The sequence below is a fragment of the Pseudopipra pipra genome, chromosome 5, assembly GCF_036250125.1.
Source record: "Pseudopipra pipra isolate bDixPip1 chromosome 5, bDixPip1.hap1, whole genome shotgun sequence".
Lineage (NCBI taxonomy): Eukaryota > Metazoa > Chordata > Aves > Passeriformes > Pipridae > Pseudopipra > Pseudopipra pipra.
The window spans coordinates 42,279,911-42,295,695 of NC_087553.1; the positions used below are offsets into that span (position 1 = coordinate 42,279,911).

General features: G+C 38.4%; 1 protein-coding gene across 1 annotated transcript; it reads right to left on the reverse strand.

Moving 5' to 3' along the window:
* Positions 1–393: 393 nt before the first annotated feature.
* RXYLT1 (ribitol xylosyltransferase 1) lies at positions 394–11,612 on the reverse strand. Its single transcript, XM_064655798.1, has 6 exons — positions 11,413–11,612; positions 10,907–11,083; positions 9,795–9,897; positions 4,254–4,568; positions 2,417–2,587; positions 394–1,322 (listed from the first exon to the last, which is right to left on the reverse strand). The coding sequence occupies exons 1-6, from the start codon at positions 11,555–11,557 to the stop codon at positions 905–907; spliced, it is 1,329 nt and encodes a 442-aa protein (XP_064511868.1). The 5' UTR covers positions 11,558–11,612; the 3' UTR covers positions 394–904.
* Between the last annotated feature and the right edge of the window lie 4,173 nt (positions 11,613–15,785).

Below are 15,785 nucleotides of genomic sequence, written 5' to 3' on the forward strand. Positions count from 1 at the left end.
GCAGTCACACTGCTCAGCCAAACACACAGGTAACAGCACAGACTCATTCCTGATGGGCAAGAACAGTAACAGATCACTTCAGCTGTATTTAACAAAAAAAGCATTGAAACTGTTTGTGGTACATGTAGCTCCATAAACATACAATATTATACTTCTTTTGGAGTTGACAAGTTTCAGCAGATCTTGAGAAATCTGGTAAGCTACAAACAGGTTCATGTTTAAGGCCCGGTGTTTAGAATGCACAGCAGCAACTGCAGGTAATGAATGTTCCTGCAGCAGAAATGCAGAAAGGTACGTCCCAAGACTAAATAGAAATGAAAGAAAGCCATTTTGATAACTGAAGTTAAAGGGGAAATATATTGCTATGAAGTATTTTTAAGAAAGAGTTCTCTATTTTTACCTTGAAATATATATTTTTATTTCACAGTCTTTATAGCCACTTTCTTGGAAATGAAATGTCAATCAAGTAAACGGTTCACATTTTCAGAACAAGCACTTACTGGGATGTGCTAAACCTGACAATTTTGCTGTAATACTTTTCTGCTTCAGTCTACATAATAAATTACCCTGTGCCATACAGCTTTCATTCTCCTCTTTTCTTCAAACACAACTGATATTTTTATGTTGGATTTTAAAAAGTTCACATGCTCAAAGATATTATCCTAAAAAAATTTTATCAGGTCACACAGGAACATGGAAATTGTGAAAACAGTAATGAAATTGTTGCCATCCTTGCAGAGTACCACCCTACTAAGTCAACAACCTCTCTGCAAATCGTTAAGCAATTCTGTTGACTATAAAAGGAACGCATCCACCCTGTGAGATTACTTTTCTGTACAAGCTGCCTCAGAAGGTTAATGGAAATTAAGCTGGCAATCTATTCTAGATTTTCAAAAGGGACAATTTATCCTTTATCACTGGGCAAAAATGAATTTTCCAAAGTAATAATGAATTTCTGTTTCATCCATGCTTTGAAGTTTTGATACCATTCTAAAAGCTTTCTTCTCCTTTGAATCTTTTCTTGTAAGCTCATTTTTTTTTCTTTCTCTAGAACAGCAGGAAGCTCATTCCAGTTTTTAATAAAGATAAATGGAGCCCCCATGGTTTTCAATAACTGTAATGGAGCACTGTGGTACATTGATGAATTTCCGCAATCACCCGGTGTCATTACATCTTCTATAACAGGCAGAGATCCATATGAACAAGCTTCATAAATTCTGTAACATTCTGTATTTATTCCCACTGGGCACAATGTCAAATCACTTTGCAGCAAGGCATCTTGATAGTTTTTGAAACTTTCATTTGTTTCTTGAGGCTGCCACCTAGGAAAGTAAAGGGGGTTAAAATTAATATTTTTCCCACAGACACTGCAACGAAAAAATAAGTGATATGCTTTAATTTCAACTATGCATAAAGATGAAAATGCTGTCAATGTAAGAATTTTATATTACACACACAATCAATGGGCTTTTACTTTTAGTCTTAACTGCTCTTAAGAGTCTTCTAAAAATTTATTGAAAATGTCACTGTTAAAAATAGACTGTAACCATGTTAGATGTCGTCCTTTTAGGAAATTATTAATACGTAGAAGTGTAAGAAACAACCTGAAATGCCATTTTAAATCTTCTGCATGACCTGGATGATGCATATGTCAATTTACTTCACAGCACAGTTCAGAAACAGACCAACAGGGACTTGATGGACTTTTTAATTACTTTGTTTGGCCTCAAATACTTTACATGAGTAGAGGCTTGCTTTTCAAAAGTTAGGATGTAAAGCAATCCATGTAACCAGAATCCATCTCCTGAAGTGCCCCAGAATGTCTGTGAGATAAGAGTCTATGTCACAGATACAATCCATCTCCTGAGACTCTTCATCAGGGTAGCTGAGGTCTTCCTAAGCACTGCTGTGCCTGCTATCAAACATTTTATAAGTGTTGCTTTTCAAAATTAAGAAATACAATCAGAACCCTACTCTTGTCAGTCAAAAGATCTGTTCCACCTACTTGAAATAAAAAACAACCATGCTGTACAGATTAAATCCACTCTCTTATATGGAACACAACAAAATATGGTTGTCTTCTTTCTTCTGTTAAAGACATTAAACCACAAAAAACACAAGACAAATATTTCTTCTCCCACCATAATCAAATATATTAAAGAAAAAAACCTGATGATCTTTGATGGTTGTATATGTAGGAGATTTTTCTATGCATTTAAAAATATGCTTTATGTAAAATATAGCAACAGAAAGACTGTTATGAAGACCTACACAAAGAGTCTCAGCAATGTTCTCTGATTTAATTAAGACTGATTACCTTTATTTGTACTATTTTTTAATGCTCAAGAAAAGATTAGTAATAATGAACCAGGCAAGAAAATCTTAATATTTTCACAAAATAAATTAAAAGTCTTACTGTTCTCTGGCTGCAATCCAGCAAAGTTTGTCAAGCCCATCCTGCTTCAGAATTTCCATTAGGGTTTCTCTAGAAGAGTTCTTATAAACTGTCCCTAAGAAATTACATAGATATGATCTTGGATCATGTAGCATTGACCAGCTGGGTTCTACAACTGGAAAATTTCTGTAGCTGTAAAAACAATGTATAATTAGATAACTATATGTTTTATGTCAAAGGAAAAACATTTTGCACCATTTCATCTTTACTGAATCAGATTTTAAGACTAAAAGCACCTGTTTCTTGCCAATCCACATATATAAACACAGACAGCAAACCACACACAAGCAAACCACTTTAAGTCCTGTCCTAAAAGTAGGTCTTTATTCTCTTTGCCCCCACCACTCTCTTCAGAGACTTTCCAAAATACTTATGTCTTTTTTCAAGACCAGAAATACTATGTGTGCATATTACAAAGTGTCCTTGAGTAACATGCTTTTCCAAAGCAGCTGCTCTTGATGCAACCACAAGTTTTGACTGAAATGGCCAGGTTAATGGTAACTATGGTGTTTAAGTCTCAGCTACCTTAATCTCTGGGCATGCCTATCAACTGAAAATACCACTGGTAACCTCTCAAAGCAAAATCTCACTTTGATCTGAGTGGACTTCAATAATCTAATCTTTTGGCTACTAAAAAGCTTGTTGTACATTATTTGATGGATGGTCCTTTCCTCATTCTTCTCCTGTGGGATGAATGTTAATTCACTTACTTTCTGAGAACCATTCTTTCCTTCATGACAAATATTTTTACAGCATTCTACATCTTCATTTTCTTTCTTCACTTGGAAAATCTGGCACACGTTCACACCTTTAACCACATTTTTTACGCTCCTTGGTGTGCAAGGGCTGCAAACCTCCATTTTGATACCATATTTATCTTTCTCCACCCAGCTGTGCACCTTAGTTTATTGTTGTAAATGTTGTTGCTTTCTGTTAACTGTCACCTTAATCTCTGCATCTCAAAATTCAACTTCTTTTTGCTTAGGAACTTCCAATGCCAACAATTTTCTGACACCATCAAGAATCCAAATTTATCATATTTCAGAGACACTGTAAGCAAGTTCAAGCTATATATAAAAAACTCCATACAGTTTTCCAGATGGAGCCAACTGGTTCAATACAGGAAATTGAATTCAAATTCAACACAAGATATGAAAATAATCCTGTGCTCCTTTCAGCTTATATTACTGTGATAAGTAGCTAAACCACTATTAAGTCTCTGTTAATAAGAAGTAAAAGTGCACCTAACTGAACCAAGCCTTTATTTACTCCACACAAGTAGTTTGAGCAGATAAGTATAATAAAAATGTTTTTGTAAGCATGCAGTTAAGCCATCTTATGCTGCTGTGATACTGGAGTATAACAACTCAAACCAGGAAGCACACAACTGCCTTTTAAGAGCCATAACAGGGGTTAAAAAAAGTACCACCAGAATCACCTTTCCATTTCTGAACAAGGAGTACGTGGAGCTTAATTACATAAGTATCTTTTAAATCCCCCATGTCACTGGTACATATTACATCAGCAGACATGATAAATCTCAAGAGCGAATCTACTAAAGAAAAAACAAACAGAAAGCCTTCCAAGCTCCCTAAACACTGCCATTCTTTTCCTATTACCATTTTTATTTCTAAATGCAATTTCAAAGGATCCCAATGTTTGATTTATAAAACGATTAATAGGATCACGTTCTACAATTTACTTGCTATAATTGTTTTGGGCATCAGCAGTAAGTCATATTTTCCGTACCTCACGCACAACAATTGTTTCAATTGCAACCTCTGTCTACAACACTTACGTAGCTACTCCCAAAGGCCACTGGAAAATATCTTCTTCATTTACGAGCGCATAGTCATAGGTAATAAAGAGTAGATTCACAAATCCTCCGTTTCTTTTCAGGTATGGCTGAATCCATCCGTTGTTGCAGTGCTCGTTTCCGAGCAGCACCACCGCCACGTGCCGGATTTTGCGGGTCTGAATCAGCGTTTGTGCGTAGTGCAGCCACTGGGTGGCGGCGGCCACCTTCGCCTGTTCCCTCCCGTTCAGCACGAGCACCACATGCTCCGCTTCCACCGAGAAGTAGCCAGGAACTACAGATGGGCCGGTGAGGAAGCTGAGAAAACCAAAATGAGAACAGTAAACACCCGTAAAACGAATTATTGACCTTAATCCTCTAAACACCCTTACTACACAGTCTGTAATCCTGAGACTATTTTTTCATCAATAAAGCAGATGTAACATACTGCGAACTGTAACCACCTCTGTTAGTATCTACTGCTTAACACAGGACTAAGGTTGCCTTCATCTTTGTTGGGAAAAAGGAGATTTAAACTTAAATAAAGTATTTTGTCAATAAATCAGAACTAGTACTATACTCAAACCTAAAAACATGTGTAAATCAATCACCTCTAAAAAAGTGGTGTACTTTGATGTTCACTAAAGGTCTTAATTCCAGTAATAACCAGTGACTGCTGTATTAGAACAAGAGAAGGTCCTCCCAAAGACCTGGTGAGTATACTAAACCAGGTATCATTAAGAGGGACAGTTAGCTGGTCTGGCATACTACTTTTCTCAGTAATTTTGGTTAAGTTTCTACTGAGTAGAATCAGTAACACAAGAGGTATTTATCTAAATGTAAACTTAGGTTTGCTGTATATGCTAGAAAGCACAAACATTCTAGGTAGAAAATGGCATTTCTAGATCTTGCACAATGTATTTAACAGAGAAATTTCAGTCAGGTGGCAAAATCATAAAATATTTAATAATTTTAATAAGTTTTCTAGGTCTGCTGCACTAGTTTTTCAGCTACCAGCAAAACTTAAGTTATAATGAGCATGAGTTTTAACTCATGAAGTGCTGAGACTGACAGCTAGCTTCAGTTCAAGTGTACCTAGAGAGGAAAAAAAAATTCACAACAAAAGCTGTTGTGTCCCAGTGAGGTTATCTGGAGTAGACTGACCTTAAACAAGCGTATTTTAAACCTGAGTTAAGCTGACATGCTGCTGGCTTGGTGGGAGTGGCATATTTTGGAGCCAAGATTCATGAAACTCATGACTTGAAATCAAGACTTCTAATAGATTAAATGTAAGTCAGACCAAGACTTAAATCCAAAGTTTAACAGACGATCAGAACAGAATCACTGGGATTCCTAAGAGAGAATACCTTGAGCTTCAGAATGCCTAAAATAGTGACTAGGATATGTAGATGGTCCAGTGATCACCTTGCAAAAAGAGACATGGGGGAAAAGGTTTTATCTACGACACAGCAGTTTGAGAGCATCAACTTTACAGAAATAGCAGGATGTACAGGTCAGGAAGTACTGATTCGTGTGTAGAAAAATATGAAGTTTAAATGCATAAAATTACAGTGGGGAAAAAAGGTAACACTATGAAAGTCTCATAAATCCCATACTTTAATAATAAAAACACAGTGCTAGGATTGTACTATTAACTCCCAGTCAGAACACAATTGGGATTGGGAAATGTAAGGGAGATTACAAAAGCTGCAAAATTAAGGCAGTAGTACTAACAGCAGTAACTACTCACATGAAGGTTAGATCAAAGATGGTATGGGGAGATTACATTTTTTTGACTAAATACATGACTTGCTTTCTACAAAGTCCTTGTTTTTCCTTACTAATCATAGAATCCATACAAAAAGATGGTATTCTAGACTGGGTCTTCCAGACCCAATTCCAAAGGTGTTAGTCACACAGTCATTCTGTAACAGCAGTATGATTAAGTTTAGCACTTGCAGCACGAGAGATCATACCACATAGTGTAGAGATACTCCATATGCAATAAAGGAATTACATAAAGATGAAAAAATCAGGATAAGAACTTGGGAAGGAGCAGTACAAATCACAAGAAGCTTTCAAGGAGTTTGCAGACTGTTCCCAAACACTGTATAAGAAGCCCAAGCACTTTAATCCAAAAAGTAAATAACACATACTTCCCAAACCCCATATGAATTAATCGAAAACTAAGGAAGATTCCTACATGTAAACTCATTCCCTTCAGAAAGAAATACAAGTTTAAACATAGTAAGTATTATATCAAACAGAGAATTTGGACCTGGATGGCATTCACTTGAGAGTTCTGAAGGAACATGAAATTGCAGAACTGCTGGCAAAGGTGTGCAGTGTCATTATGAAGAGACATATGGGTCTACCCATCAACACAGAACTCCCATTTACAGAAACAACTTGAGAGGACCCTGGAGGAGACCAGTCAGCATGAATTCCATCTCTGGAAGAGTCTGTAATGAATAGTAAGATCACTGCATCTTATCAAAAGGTAAGATCACTGACCACATACATGGATAAGCACTGCTGGAAATTAATTATCCTGTTTTACTAATCTGATGAAGATCTACGAGTGTGTCAATAAGAACACAGATAAAGAGGATCCAGTAGATGTAATGCATTTGGATTTTCAAAAAGCTTCACCAAAAGGTTTTCTTAAAACTGAATTGCCACAAGGTATCCCTGGTGGAATCCTTCGACAGATAAAAACCTTTGCTGGTTGATTTTTTTGACCAATATGCTTTCATTCTGGCATGAATCCAGATGGTTGCAATTTGTGTACAGAGGGTAGGAGAATGGCAAATAATTGCAGAACAACTGGGGTTAACAGGGACTGAGGCAAGGCAGCATTGAATGTTTATAAAATAGAGGGTGTTAATCAGTGGAACAGAAATTTAGGAATGCTTTTACTTAATAATAAGAGATAAGTAGTTTGGCACTCCGTGCCCTACAACATCTTCCTAGATGACAGGAGAGAAGGATGTGAATTGCTCTAGGCCTAATAAAGTGCTAAATCCTGCTCTCCTGCCTCTTGTATGAACATGCCAACATGACATTAAAATCCACAGCTATGTAGTTCCTTCTCCACTCATGTTTTTTTAATAAACATCCCTGCATTTCATGGAGAAGTTGATAGTTTCAGTATTCTTTAGGCAGCTTCTTTGGTGAAAGCTTGAAGCCAGCAAAATCTATATTAAATAAGTTTATTCTCCATCATAAATATACAAAATTCATGCAACTATGTTCAAGTGATATTTTGGCATTTTTGTGTCTTTAGAGTTGATATGCTTTGAAAACATTTATTAGACCTCTATTTTTTAACAATCATTAGACTTACCACAAAAACTGCAGAGCAGCACATATTCTCCAAATAGGTCACCTCAGCTAGTTCCCTCTAGCCTCATCTAGTAATCAAATGGAGATAATTTACCTCAGCCAGGCAGTAAAGTCAACATTCTAGAAAATCTTATAACCAGTGAGCAGCCAAAATCATGTACTAATTCTTTTTCACAACAAAAATGCAAAATAGTATTTCCAATTTGAGCAAAAAGTAGAACTTCAGCTATTTCATTTCAGAAGCCTAGTTGTTAAACTAACAGTGATATTTGCATACTTTCTATACTTTGCACTACAAGTTCCTACTAGCCTTTCAAAAGTTAAGTTTTGTTATGTTGGTACCAAACTTAAGCTTTGTATTTTATAGGATCTAGCATCCAAGCTGAAATTAAAATAAGGACTCTATTATCCCTGGTCCATCTAAACACAACAAGAAGATATTTAAATGCAAGTACAGAACTTTTTCTTTGAGACATGCATACCCTAAGGAATCATATGAGGTTATCAATCATTTGAAACAGGCACACTAGAAGTAAAATAATAATAATCAGTCAAGTGACAGATTCATTAAGTGCAGCAAATTATTTTCATGTTATAAACATGGCTTGAAAAGCTTGAAAGAAATTCGCATGTGAATACCAAGAGGATAACCTATCTGGCAGAATGTGATGGATTTCTGTAGATTTAAATTCTGGACTTCTGAGATTTTAATTCTAGGAACAACAAAGTCTCTTCCACCAAGACAGCACTACAGGCACTGGTCCTTATTCAAAGAAAGCATTGTATTCTTTCTCTACATTTGTGAATGGAAAGCTCTGTCAAGGAGACTACCAAGATGCAGTAGCATCGTTCATAGTTGATTCTCTAATATTGTAGGATCATCTTTTATTTGCAGACAAGGAATACAGCTATTTTTTTTAAGAGTACACAATTTCATCAGTTTCCTTAGATATAAGACAGACTCTTTAATAATTGCTGTGCATAAATCAAGCCTATATATCTTTCTAGAAAACAGTTTTAATCTCTTATGAATGTGATGCAGGCATTACTGAAAATATTCTATGGCCTGTTTCGTGTTCAACATTAGATACATCAATAAACAATTCAAAATGATAAAAAACTTTTGTGATCACTTAAAAACCCCTTTCAATTCACCAGCACATATTTACTTCAAACACTACCCACAAATTTCAACTAAAACCACATCTTATTGTGTAAGAAAAAAACACTCTTTTGAAACAAGATATTTTTCAGAAGTTACACTCACTTAAGTGTGTATTTTATGTATTAAGAGAAAACTTTTTTAATAGGTGAGTCCAGGTGCAAGTGACTTAATGTTGCAGGAGATCTACTATTGCAGACTGGCTAACTGGCCAAGTAGATAAAAAATCCTTCACTGTATCTTTACAGAAAGCCTTACAATGGTATTAAATAGGACTTCTGAGAAAAGAATATATGATTCACTGAATAATATAAAACATTTGACATCACTCTTAAAACATGCATGATCACAGATTAAGCACCATTTTTAAAGCAAACAGTGCTTTAAGTGTAATCTTCCTTTACATATAAAATTTTGTCTTGCAAGTCAAGAAGCTACACAGATGCTAGTCCTCACAGATTGCCTTTGTTATAAACAGAAACAAAGTTTTGATGCAAGACCAAGACCCTTTTCCCTGAATACAGAGAAACCAAATAGCAGGAGACCTCCTCTTGCCTCAAAATTCCACACTTGTTGTCGTCAACTATGAGCCCCCAAACCCCAGTTCTTAAGACTTTTCTGAGGATTTTATGTCCCCCCCCCCCCGGTGCCACTGAGGTCTCTTGGCTGCCCTTCCTCTCAGCATTGGTAGCTCTTTCTCTATTTTTTTCAAATAACACAAACCTTCATAAAACAGATGAAATTGCTCCCTGATTTTCTGTTTTGTAACAGTGACTTGTTTAGGCTAGGATTAGCTGCGTTTATCAAGTATGTGTTTCCATGAATAAACGATATGACTGAATGAATGAGAAGTTGTGTACATTTTACATAGTTATCAAAACACAAAAAAATTAAAAAGGACTTGCAGCTGATACTGAAATAACTACAACTTTGAGACAGGCAAAATAATCCACCTGTGCATCTTATAATGTACTTTAACTTTCCAATGCATTATTTGTTAAAGTTTACACAATTGAAATCAGCATCATGAACAACACCTGAAATATGTTTTTCCTGCTTTTTGGCTTCCTTCTCTCCACTGTGCAGTCCCATCAGCTGGCTCAAGGTGCCCTCCAAAAATATGCTGCCAAAGGTAAAGACCTACACAAAAGAAGACATGATGGAGAATTTGAATGCACAGATCATGCATACTCTAAACTCCTAGCAAATAAAATAACTTCTAGGAAACGAAAAAGCATCACAATGTAAGAACTCGGGAAAGAAATGTCAGAGCTTCTTATATAACAGGAACACTGCTTCTCAAAGTCTGTATGACTTTGAATTAGTTCAGATTAATTTTTCCCGTATTGGGGCACTTTAAGATATTCTCTGGCTGACAAAATATCAGTAGATGAAGATATACCACTACTTTTGTTAGCATCTCTTTCCAGCACACATACCACTTAAAAATGAGCAAATTTTAATCAGCATTTTAAGGACAAGCATACTTCTCTTAAGCTTTTGTGAAACACACCATTTTTTTTGTGATGGAATGTGCCACTGGCTAATTTACCAATGTGTTCTACAATGCTACATGCAAGTTTACCTGAAGCTGGAAATTTGGCATTTTCAAAAAGCTAAAATAAGAAAAATGTTATGTCGTCGGTAGTAGTTAAAGAGCTTGAGAAGACTTTGGGTCCCAGTTTATGTAGAGTAAACTCAGTGTCTTCTACAACAGAAGAATTTCCAAGCTCATCACTGGCCGTAGTACTGCACTACAGAAAATGGTTTATTTCTCACTGTGTGATGCTTTATTTCAGGAAGTGTAAATGTGACAAAAATATATAGTCTTGTTTAACCAAATAAGAGGCCTGTTCTTGTGTTGTACTGTAAACCAGACTGGATTAAAAAAGTAACTGTGTTTCTCTGCTATTTGAGACATTTTCTTTGCCAGATGCAAAAAACAGCCTTGAAAAGAACTGATAGAAAGAAACTAAAGTGTAACTACTCTTACATTGGTACAAATTTGAATAACAGCTACCATTTCCTTAACAGTCTTCATGTACAAATATACATACTATTTAATCATATACATAGTCATTAAAAAGCAGGGGAAAATGCTATATCAGAAAGGTTATGTGATTAGTAGACACTGGTTACATCTGCTTACCAATTGCTGCTTTTCCCCAAATCTGTACTCTAAGACTGGTCTGTTCTAGGCGAGATCTCGCATATTTTATCATTTTAAGATTAGCTTCATATCTCTGCTGAGAAGCAGCCAGCTCGTTCTTCTCGTCTTCTTCCCATGGATTCCATTCGTTCCCCAAGGCAACATGATTTGTGAAACCTAAAAGCGTAATTTACGTAAAACGGTCAGATTCACGGGTTTAGAAAAACTGAAGAATTTTCTGGAATCCATAATTTCAAGCATCACCTGACAACCCTCCCACGGCCCCGGGCCAGGCACACCCCCGCCGCCACCGCTTCCTCCTCCTCTACTGCCGGGCCGCGACCCGGGGCCTCCCGCGGCACTGGGGAAATGGCCGCGGCCTGCGCAGGCCTAGCGGGGAGCGGTGGGGCTCCGGCCCCGGCCCTGCTCTCCCTCAGGAGCTCCCTCCGGTCCCCGCCCGCCGCCCCGGCCGGGCCGGGCCGTCGGCCCGAAGCGGCCCTGCTCACCTCGCTGGCCGCGGCGGTCCCGGTGCGGCGGGCGAGGGGCGGCCGAGCGGCGCGGCCGCAGGAACACGGTGTAGGCCGCGTAGAGGGAGAAGAGACCGTACGCGAGGATCAGGGCGGAGCAGAGCCGCCGGCGAGCGCCCCGCATCCCGCCCGGCGCGGGCGGACGGCCCGGCGGGGGGCGCCGGGAGGCGGCGGCGGGAGGAGCCTCCGCCCGCCGGCCTGGGCTGCGTCCCCTGCCGAGCAGGGTCAGAGCCGCCGATGCCATGGCCTGCCCAACAACACCGGCGCTGCCGGCACGGCGGTGTGATAAGGTGTAACCAGGTTGTAAATGGATAGGTGAACAGCACGGTCATGTCATAGGAATATTGTATAATGGGGAGAGCTGTGGACCGGTCAAACTGAGTCGTGTTCCATAGTAAGAGAAAGTTGAAGCTCTTTTTAGGCTATCCACCAGTCCTTTCTAAGGGTAGGTGTTACAGCTTCTGCAAAGCCTCTGTCAGCCTATTTGCAAACACCATGATCCCAATGGTAGCCAAAAGTACAGTGACCTTTATCTACCCGAACGGGGGGTGGGGGGGGTGGGGGGGTGGGGAGAGAGAGAGAGAGAGTAGAACAGTATACATGATAATGCACTGCACAAACCTGCAGCCTGTTCTGGACCTAAGTGGGTTTTTTCTTGATCTGTTTTTTACCTTATCTGCACTGAAGTTTATTGTTCTGACCCTGACCTGAAATTCATACAATGGGCATATGCTTATTCTCAACTAAAATGTGACATAGGCTTCTGAAATAGGCTTGCAGTCAGCCTACTGCCAAATCCTTAATTTAATTTAATTACTTATACACTCACTGAATTAGAAGTCCAGCCTGATGACCCACAATGACAGGCAGTGACATGTTCCACTAGATCAGGTTGCTCAAAGCCCCATCCAACCTGGCCTCGGTCATTTCCGAGAACAGGACACCCACAATTTCTCTGGGCAACCTGTTCCAGTGTCTTACCACATTAATCATAAAAAATGTCCTCCTTATGTCCAATGTTTTCCAGTTTGAAGCTATTGCCCTGTGTCATGTCACTCACCCTGGTAAAAGGTTTTTCTCTATCTTTCTTTTAAGCCTTTATATATTGAAACCCTACCCATCAAAACTGTGCATATAATGCATATGACTCTTGTCAATACTACTGGTAATCTGTTGCAGAATTGCAGGTCAATACACTTGTTCCTGTTAGATGTGATGGCCTCTTTGCTTTGGTTATAGTAATTTATAATTTTATGGAAAAAATGCACCACAAAAATGCTTTCAAAATGAAGACCGAGCTTCTCTCCTGCCTTTCTAGCTTAGTGCATCTGTGTGAATGCACAGTGAAGTGGTAGTTACAAACCTCAGAAAGATCAGCAACATGATGTCTGCAGTGGTCAATACTAAAATAAGCTATTTTCAGCTTTGAGTGCTGTCTGTTTTCTAGACTGTATCAGTAACTGAGTTGCTAAAATTCCTAGAAAATCTTTGTACAAATACTTTAATTTAAAACAGAATATGACAATGAAAGTATGATAAACATAGAACCAGAGGGAAAGAAGACAGTAATAAAAATTAATTAAAAAGGGCAAAGAAGAATGTAAAATGTTAAATCTTTGGGAACACAGATGTCCTATTGCACAGCTTCACTGCTTTGGATAATGATTAGAATGTTCTCTCTTCTCCCCATACAGATGCAGTTAATTTCTTATAAAAATTACAAAAGACACTGGAAAAGAAGAAGTCAAGAAGGATTAATCTGAGAACAGTTTGCATTACTGACCATTCAAAAAATAGTGTCTTGAAAGTCTGCATTGGAATGTGTGCATTTCAATAAGAAATGAGAAAGTGAATGTGATTTGGAATAGTAGTGATCATTGCTTTTTTGGTCAGATCTTTCACAATAGTGATGATACTTCATAGTCTTATTTGTAGCAGAGAAGAAAGGTATACCAGCCAAAGTGAGGTAAACAGGCACCTCGAGTACTGTGTCCAGTTCTGGGCGCCTCAGTTTAGGAAGGATATTGAGCTTGTCCAAAGAAGGGCAATGAAGCTGGTGAAGGGACAGGAGCACAAGTCCTATGAGGAGAGGCTGAGGGAGCTGTGGGTGTTTAGCCTGGAGAAGGCTGAGGGGAGATGTCATCACTCTCTACAACTACCTGAAAGGAGCTTGTAGCCAGGTGGGTATCAGTTTCTTCTCCCAGGCAACCAGCAGTAGGACAAGAGGGCACAGTCCTACTGGGAAGGTTTAGGTTAGACATTAGGAAGAAGTTCTTTACAGAAAGAGTGATTGGGCATTGAAATGGGCTGCCCAGGGAGGTGGTGGAGTCACTGTCCTTGGAGGTGTTTAAGAAGAAACTGGATGTGGCACTTACTACCATGGCGTAGTTGACAAGGTGGCGTTGGGTCAAAGGTTGGACTCGATAATCTCAGAGGTCTTTTCCTACCTAGTTGATTCTGTGATCCTGTGATTCCGTAATATCAATCAAAGTCTTAGAACAACTGTAGTAGATGGCAATGTTTGATCATTTGGAAAGAAATCCAAATACAAAAGTGAAAACGTGTGAGAAGGAAGAGCATATACTTCCTGAGCATAGCACCTTAATCTTACATTTCCTTCCCTTATTGATTCATTGTACATTTTGCAAGTTGCATCAGCTCATTTCATGAGCAAAAGAGGATGAGAAAAGCTATACATAATGTAAAAAAGTGTATTCATTTTATAAAATTTTGTATTCTTTTCCAGCCAGTTCAGGACAAACTCAAATAAACGGTTTTCTTAGAATGCAAACTCAAATCACATAGAAACTTGTGGGAATTAAGAATATAATGTTAAGAATGCACTAAGGATGTGTGGGGGAGGGGGGTGTGGAGGGGGGTGTGGGCTTAAGAAAATGCCTACATGAATTAAGATCTTAGAGTAGAAGGTTTATCTAGGGATTATGGGAGTAAAATTTACAGGAACATTAAACTGAAAGAACCACCTTAACCATGGTATCCCCTGAAATCATGAAAAACTGTGTAGCAGATACCAAATTTAGGAAATGCCTGTATTGCATGCATAGTGTCAGCAGGGGCCTGCAAAGGCCTAGCAAGTACTACTTCCCAGCACTCTATAAGAAACTTCCATTATGTGCTAGAAGGCCAAAAGCCAAGTGTTATGTCACAAGAAAGGAGAAGAGATCAAGAGCATCAGTGGTCTTGGTCCTCTGTGCAAACAAGATCATTATATCTCTAGATGATTTTAAGAAGCAGACATGTCCTACAGTGTCAAAGAGGGTGAAATGTCCAACAGCAGCAGCTACTGAGACTTGGAAAACTCCCGAACCCAGATCTGATATATCAGGAGGCTTAGATTCTTTCTTAGCTCTGAGATAGCTTGCTGTATGATCTTCTGGCAGATTATCTTGTCTCATGGGGCTCCAGCTGACTCCGTGTAAAATGTACATAGCTGAGCTTCTGGGAGTGTTAGGAATCCTACTTGATATAAAATAGTTGAAGTTTTCTTCAAATGAAAGGTACTCAATAAAGACAGGAAGAGTTATAACCAAAAAGGAGGATCTAATTAATAACAAGGACTCTGAGAAGTAAACAGTTAAACTTTACAAGTTCTTTACAGTATAAAGCATCATAAATTTGGAGACACAGGGGAAGGATGTATCATCAGGTTCAATAACTGTTTAGAGATAGGAAAAAAAATTTTAAAAGCACGGAAATGTCAAGTATATTAAAAAAATGTCTATGCTGTTCAAGAGTTCATTAAGTTCAAATTAAGACTGAGTGCAGCTGCAGGCCTAAATCAAAATACATTCTACTGTACATCAGGTAATTTGAGTAAGCACCTGTGAAAGTTTTTTTCTCTGTGAAAAGTATTTTTTTCAGTACATATTATGATAAAACCAGTATCTCCTGATACTTGTTTTTACTCCTTATGACTGCCTTCAATAAATTATGCTTTGGTCTCTGTTACTCACAACACAATTCTGGAGCATTACTTGTCTTATTTGGTCTCTACTCATTGACTGTTGGGTTAGAATTGACAGATGTCACTGGCAAGTTCTAAAAAGCTGTATTGACCAACATGTGACATAGGCAGACCTGAGCAAGGTTTTAGAGCAGCAGTTAGACATCTAACCAAAATATGTAATGAAGACAGTTGTTGCCAGAATCCCAGCAGAAAGGTGTTGAGGTTCAGCTGCTGCTCTGTTGAGCCTGTTTTCATTAATTAAGCATTTGCAGGGTTTTCTACTGCCATCTGCAGATTGTTGTAGGCAGCTGCTGTTACAATTTTTCTGTAAAAGTCTGAATCTTCTCTTAAGGCTGCACCATACAAGGCTGAATGGAAGTGAGAA

What these genes read in the sequence shown, in the direction of transcription:
- RXYLT1 (XM_064655798.1), bottom strand. Translation starts at nt 11,557, where the DNA reads ATGCGGGGCGCTCGCCGGCGGCTCTGCTCCGCCCTGATCCTCGCGTAC. An exon ending in GGACCGCCGCGGCCAGCGAG is followed by an intron (nt 11,084 to 11,412) that starts GTGAGCAGGGCC and finishes TTACGCTTTTAG; the next exon opens with GTTTCACAAATCATGTTGCC. An exon ending in TTGGGGAAAAGCAGCAATTG is followed by an intron (nt 9,898 to 10,906) that starts GTAAGCAGATGT and finishes TCTTTTGTGTAG; the next exon opens with GTCTTTACCTTTGGCAGCAT.